This window comes from Chamaea fasciata, unplaced genomic scaffold, assembly GCF_029207755.1.
Source record: "Chamaea fasciata isolate MVZ Bird 193981 ecotype frontalis unplaced genomic scaffold, bChaFas1.0.hap1 SCAF_4, whole genome shotgun sequence".
In the NCBI taxonomy this organism is placed as follows: Eukaryota; Metazoa; Chordata; class Aves; order Passeriformes; family Sylviidae; genus Chamaea; species Chamaea fasciata.
This window is the reverse complement of record NW_027094089.1, coordinates 60,700,819-60,707,779: the sequence shown is the minus strand read 5'-3', so window position 1 is coordinate 60,707,779 and position 6,961 is coordinate 60,700,819. Positions and strand designations below refer to the sequence as shown.

General features: G+C 46.8%; 1 protein-coding gene across 7 annotated transcripts in view; it reads left to right on the top strand.

Annotated features, from left to right (window-relative positions):
- Nucleotides 1-2,405: 2,405 nt before the first annotated feature.
- The window catches only part of NTRK2 (neurotrophic receptor tyrosine kinase 2), a 196,713-nt gene continuing 192,157 nt past the window's right edge, over nucleotides 2,406-6,961 (top strand). For all 7 annotated transcript variants that reach the window (XR_010720522.1, XR_010720521.1, XR_010720520.1 and 4 more), the window contains exon 1: nucleotides 2,406-2,656. Coding sequence is in view for 4 of the 7 variants with exons in the window: in XM_066181743.1 (XP_066037840.1) it covers nucleotides 2,448-2,656 (209 nt within the window). In the remaining 3 variants the exon portion in view is untranslated. The remainder of the gene's footprint in view (nucleotides 2,657-6,961) is intronic.

Below are 6,961 nucleotides of genomic sequence, written 5' to 3'. Positions count from 1 at the left end.
CTAAAACTTCTTTGACAACTTCTCAGTTTCACAGATTCACAGAAAACAGAGATGCCTGTGAAAGAATAGTGTTCACTATGTGCCTATATATTATTAGACAAACGTGAGCTTGTTTTCATAAAATCATTAGGACAGTTAAAATGGGGTACTCATTGCTCCAAAGAGGTGATGTCTTTGTCTTCCTCCAGGAGAGAGAGGGCGAATAAAGCATATTTTCCAAAGCTGCAAGCAGACTTGGCTGGAGAACAATAATGCAGGTGTTGCAGCAGCTTACAAGTTTCAAAATTTTACTTCTATCCTGCATTAAGGCTCTTTTCTAATTTGAATCATATTGCATTTTATGCTATTATTTTTTGTCTCTCTTTCCTCTAAATCCTTTAAAAATCACCAACTTTTGCCTCTAGAAAATTGCTGCACGACATTTTAATCTTACTTGCTATCCTTCTATATTTTGTTCAGAGAAATACTTAAATTTTTTAGTGCCTTTCAAAAAAATTGTATTGGGTGTAGACAAAAGGTCCTCCCATGTTCTTGTGCAGTATCATTGGCTTAGTTATTCATTTGGACTCTCTTCATCTTCCTTGTGTTTTATTTAGAAAGGACAAAGTGCTGAACTTCATAGAGAGGCAGTATATTCTGTCTACAAAACAAATTTACTTAAACTTTAACAACTTTGGTTTAAAAATATCATGAGTGACAATGCTTTTGATAATGTATTTTTGTACAGTCTGCATTTGTTGCTTTATGGGGAGGTATATTATTTGTATGTAGTGTGTTTCAGCTAGGTATGGCTATGACTTTCTTAGTAGGATGTTCTTCTAAAGCAAAATCAACCCATGGAGGCCTACAAAGTCCCCTGGTAAGATGTAGATTTTCCTGATAACCTGAGCGGATGCAAATAGAATGGAGTGTGTTTTCAGTTAGTGACATGTCAAATTGATTCCCGAGCACCTTCTAACACTGTATTTAACTGTTCATTGTATACCTTTGTAACAGGACTTCTGTAACATTTTTATTCTTTAATTCGCCCTGATTTAGTAATTTCAAAATACTCAGCATGGGCAATTAGGTAAGAAAGGACCATCAACATCTTTATACTTAATGGTAAGGTGGTAAGTGAAGAACCTGTCGTCACAGATGAAGGACTATCTGTCATATGCCATCACAGAAGCACATAATCTTAGAAACAGCCAGGGAAGAGCATCCCAGATCTTTGCACCTGCGAATACGTGACACGTATGTCATTCAGACTTGCCTCAGCCTCGAAGTACGGAAATGATAACTACTTCTTGTGCCGTGTCCCGGCCGGCGCCGGGGGCTAGGTGTGGCGGCCGGGGCGGCACGGCTCCCCGCGGGCCGGGCCGCGGTGCACGGCGGCGGCGGGACGCGCGGTGGCGCCTGCGGAGCGCTCAGCGCGGGGCACTGCGGCGGGATCCGGTGCACCGGCAGCGCTGCGGGAACCCGCAACCGGGGGTGGGGGAAGAAAAACGAAAGGCAGCCCCGACCACGGAGCTGTCAAGGGGAAAACAAGGCGTTTTGGGGTCGCTCATCCGTCGCCTCCCGGGGTTCTGGCATCATCCCCGATGGCGAGCTCCCGCGCTGGCGCTCGTGCCAGGTGCCTCTCGGCACGGTGCCTCCGTCCGCCCCGCGGGGCACTCAGCCCGCACAGGCGGCGGCGCGCTGCCCATTCCGCGGGTTGCGTGTACGCTTGTATGAGAGTGTGTGTGTACATGCACATGTACGTGCGAGGCTGAAAGCTCAAGTGCGAGCTGCCTATTGGTATCTGCTCTTCGCCACCCTCCCTTTCCCCCGCTCCCCCCTCCCTTGCCTTTTTTTTTTTTTTTCCGTTTTTTATTTCAGGCTCATTTTGTGGAGTTTCTGCCCCTCTCTGCGTCAGCCCCACGTCACTTTGCCGGCAGCTCCCCGTCTTGGGCTGGAGCAGGAGCTGGAGCTGCTTTATTATCAGCTGGAGGGAGGAGGAGACGGTGCGTAAAGGGGCGAGCGCGGAGCCCTGAGACCCGCCGCCGCTCGCTGCGCCTCCCTCGCCTCCCGCTCGCCGTCCCTCCGGCGGGCAGCGGCCGCCCGAGCCCACGCAGAGAGGAGCGCAGCCTCTGCCACCTGCCCCCGCCGCCCCGCGCGTTTTGCAGCATCATCGGCAGCAGCCGCGGGGGCAGGCGGTGCCGCCGTCCGCCCGCGGGGCCAGGGCCAGGGGCAGGTGCCGCGCCGCGCCGGAGGCCCCGCTCGCCCCTGTCCGCCGCGGCGCCCGGCTCCGGCCCCCGCCGCCCCGCGCAGCGCCCGTGGCCGTCAGCGCCGCGGGGCGCCCGTGGCTGCGGCTGCGGCGCGCCCATGTGAGCCCGTGGCGCGGAAGGCTGCGCACCCTCCGGCCGTGCGCCCCGGCGGCGGCGGCAGGAGCAGGAGGAGGCCGTCGGGGCAGTGCTGGAGTGAGCATGGTGTCCTGGCGGCGGAGGCCGGGGCCCGGCCTGGCGCGGCTGTGGGGCTTGTGCTGCCTGGTGCTGGGCTGCTGGCCGGGTGCGCTGGGCTGCCCCGCGTCCTGCGGGTGTAGCTCCTGGCGGATCTGGTGCACGGGATCGTCGCCGGGCATCGCCTCCTTCCCCGTGCCGCAGAGGAGCGCCGAGGGCGACAATGTTACCGAGATGTGAGTACGGCCCGGGGCCGGGCGCGGGGGCGACGGGCGGGAGCAGCCGGGGGCAGCTGCGGACGGGGGCGGCGGGGAACTGACCCACGCCTAAAGGCTCTTGCTCCGCGGGCAGATGCGGTGGCTTGAAGCCTTAAAGCCCCGTGTGATTTTATTTGGACGCGGCTTACCAGAGCTGCCGCTGCCAGCTCGTTTAGATGATGAATCCTAGTTGTTCGCGATGCAGGTCGCGGGGACCGGGGGGGTCGGCGCCGGCTGCAGCGGGACCACGGGGCAGCCGGGGAGCGGGCCGGGGCTTCGCCTCCGACCCATTGCCCCAGCTGCTGCCGGGGGTTGCGCACCGCTCAGCTCGCACCTCTGCGGCGGCAGCAGGTATGAAACGGAGGGGGGTTTTCTATTTTTTTTTTTTTTTTTTTTTTAATTTTTTTTTTTTCGTTCGCTCAGTTTATCACTGCGAACCGCTAGTTTTGGTGAGTGGCTTCCCCTTCGTCCCAGATTTCTCCTGTTTTATTTTCGTACAAAAAAACACCCCCAAACAAATCAGCCGACCCCCTCCCCCCCCCCCCCAACCAAACAAACCAACAAAACCACTAAAAAACCACCCCAAAAAAAACCTAAAGGAGGAGATGCGGCAGAAAGTGACAGCAAACTGCCTTTCATGCCCTAACCATAGGAATGCGAAGCTGCTTTGACCTTCTCAGTGGAGGTGGGTGGAAGGAAAAAATATAAACCTGCACAGGAATGAACGTAGTGCTGCTTGTCAGCAATTGGGAGGGAATTAGAGAACCCTAATAAAAAAGTTTTTTTCCCTCTCATTCCCATGTGGTGCTTCCATCCTCGCTGGCCTCAAAGACATATTTGGTGAGGGAATTCTGTAGCTTTTCGTGGTAAATCCTGCATCGTTTCACAGCTCAGAGCACCATGGCATTTCATTGCCTAAGAAAACCTCTTGCAGAGCTAAAAATTTTGGATAGTGGATGTGTAGATGATGGATCTCGGAAAAAAACCTTCTCAAGCTATTTTGTTCATATTTCCCTACCCCTGTTTTTGAATTGCTTCCTGTGGCATTTAATGTAAAAGATGCCACCATATTTGCCCCAAATCTATACAGATTTCTTGCTATTTGTATTCTCCATCCTTCTACTGTTTTTTTTCAGTAGAAAAATTCTAGGAAAATTTCTTCTTTTAGAAGAAATTAAAAAGTACTGTGAAATATGGTGTGAGTTTAGATTAAATTCTAGCCTTTGGGCTACATTCCTGCAGTTTGTTGAAGTCAATTTGCTGCATTTCCCTGCATGTGCTTGAGGGAAAAGCTGGAGGCATTCATTTCTACTACTCATGTATGGCCTACCTTTCTGAGATTTTTTAGGACCTGTGCTAAAGGAATGGTCTTTCTGGGTTATAACTGTTATTGATTCAGATGTTTGTGTAATATTCTGTAGATTGCTTAAATAGAAGAAAAAATTCCTTTGAGCTATGCATCTATGATCATTTTTATAGGCTATGGAAGCCTTTTTATCCAGCGCATTCTGTTTAGAAGTAACAGAGCAATTTTCCTCTAGACTTTAATTTCTGGTTTGAAAGGCCAGAACAGAAAACACGTATTATAAATATGTTTTATTCCGTGATCAACTTAAAATGTGTCTAGTCATTTTGCATTGCTACCTTTGGCATTAATTTTTCTGGGTTTTTTGAGCATAATTGTCTTTACAATTCTTTTTGGTTTTTACTGTATCATTCTGTGACATTGCACATTGTTGTGTTTGGTGATCTAAAAATAGTTTTGAGTCATGGATTTCTCAGGAGATGCTGTTGCACGTATTTAAGATGGTCTCTTCTTGCGTGCTATTAACATAAAACACAGGGACCCTTTAATTAGTTTATAGACTAATTTAAAAAATTGAACTGCAGTAGCTGTCAGGTTATTTCATTGTGTGAGCTCAGTAAACACTGAGTACGTATAGAAGGAGTTCTAGTACAGTAGGTACAGATTGTCAAACTGTTTTTAACACCACAGATCCTGCCTAATTCTAGCTAAAAAACAGGTTTAAGAGGCTGGAGTGTTACATTTCACTTGTGTAGCTTCAGGCCTGGTTCTTTTTTATGTGCTCTACAGATACATTCCATTGGTCTCTGATGGAATTACTCTTGGTATAAATAACATGTGAAAAGTATAAGACAATTAATTTGAAGAATTTATTTGCATGTATTTCCTGAGTATCTACTGAAATCAATCCTTCGCTTGTTTGTTGTGTCCTGGTCTTGACTGAAGGGGATCCTACAGTCCTAGGCGAAACATTCACAGCCACTAGGGCATGAGTCCTGAGTTCAGTTCCTTACCCTAGTCACAGGCACTGGCAGCACTGGGATTACTGCATGGTCAGGGTGTGTATGTGAAGCCCATCGTGGTGCAGAGGATTGGCTGTGGGCCAGGTGGATGGCACTGAGCAGGCAGGATGTGAGTGGGCAGCCAGGGTTTTCCTCTTGGCTTTAAGAGACAGAAAAGGATGGGATGGTGCAGCAGGAATAACAGAGATGAGGTACCATGTATCTGGCAGTCTCCAACACTTAAAACCAGAGGTGCTTCACCTCTGTTTTGGTTCACAGGTGGATTGTGCTTTAGTTTATAAGCAGTCTTGTCCCAGTCCAGTTATTTCTTGATTCCTACTCAGATCCAGCATCCAAATCTGTAGAGAGGGTACTTCTGCATCAGCCCTATGAAGGCCAGCTGCTGAAACTTGGTGTGGGAGGGCAGAAGAGTATTTATGCCTGGTGCTTTCTTAGTCATCTCTCTCACTCTTTCCCTTCCTGGCTGTTTTTGCATAGTTTTGTACTAGAGTAAATAAGACAGATTTTAGATTTGCCCTGTTGGTTAACATGATGATGTGGGCTGGTCTTTATCTGGAAAGCAAGTACCAGTGCTTATCATAACAGATTGTACTTGTAATAATTGTTCGGTCACTTTGGTATTATTGGAGATAAATTGAACTCCAGACTGAGACCCTGCGTTAGGATAAATGGTATCAGTCATTGACACATTAAAAGCCAAGGACCAAGAGTGACAAAAGCAAAATGACTTTATCAGTTTTGTAAAATCCATGCATTGTAGACACAATGGCAAATAAGTAGGCCTTGCAAGATCACTCATGCAAAAATATTAATAGGATAGTAATAGAGAAATTTTTAGAGTGGTCAGGACTTCTCGTAAAAGGACCAGTGTAATATTCTCTTATTAAGGAAAATGTATTGCTGTTGTATCTCAGTGTACATGACTCTTCAAAGATTTTGATTTGAAAGTGACATCTTGCAGTGCAAGTATATTCCTGGTCTAGCTTCACAGTTCTTCTATCAAGTTATTAATATGTTTACTTATGATTATTGAGGCAAATGAGGTTTGAAATTAATTTGTGTTTTTCAGGAAGAACTGCTTGCCAACAAAATTGTAGGTGACTTTCAAGCTCTTGCCTATTAAGCGAGAGGTGATTGTGTATTGCGTACATTTCAAAACCACAAAATAAATTTCTAATGCAGTTATATAAAGCACTCTAGAATTGTTAATAAGTAAGACAGGATAAGTAATTTATAGAGTAAATTATTTAACAAGTCATGTGAGCTTGTGCTAAAAAAAGGGGCATGTTTAAATTCATTGAAGCTCAGAGCTGTTGGTATTTTGAGTCTTTTTTTTATTCTAGATTTTGAGACTGTTGTAGATTTAATGTCATATAAAACTGTCTACAAGGGTCCCCAGCCTCTAGCCCCTTCCTCCTCAAAGTAACTTCTAGCTGTGCATCATTGCATGACTTGGCTGGATTGAGAAGTTATTTCTGGTAACTTGAAATTGTATAATAAAATGGCATGAGGCACCAAGCTACAAATTATTAAAGGCGTTTTGGACAGTGGTGATGTAATAGCTTCCTTTAGGAATCTGTCCTTGTTTAAAAAACCCCAACAACTTCTTTTAAAGATCAGGGTAATTGGTTAAGGTGAGTTAAAAGTAAGCACTGTGAAAATCAGTTTTGTAATTTCTAGGCTCTAAAAATACTCCAGAATCACAAAGCATTGAATTTTGTATATGTTCTTTTTTTTTGCCCCCAGGGAACCTTTTGTATGTCTTGTTCTAGACATTGCCCTTCTGGTTTGTGAGGACTGATAGGGCACCTGAGGTTTTCCACTGAGGCTGTCTCAATCAGGCAGAGACAAAACAGCTCATGAGGCTGGGAGAGAGCATCATCCTTCAGGAGGCAGTCGGTGTTGGGCAGGGTGGCAGGAATACTGTCCATCCCTCAGTATCTTTGCTCACTCAAG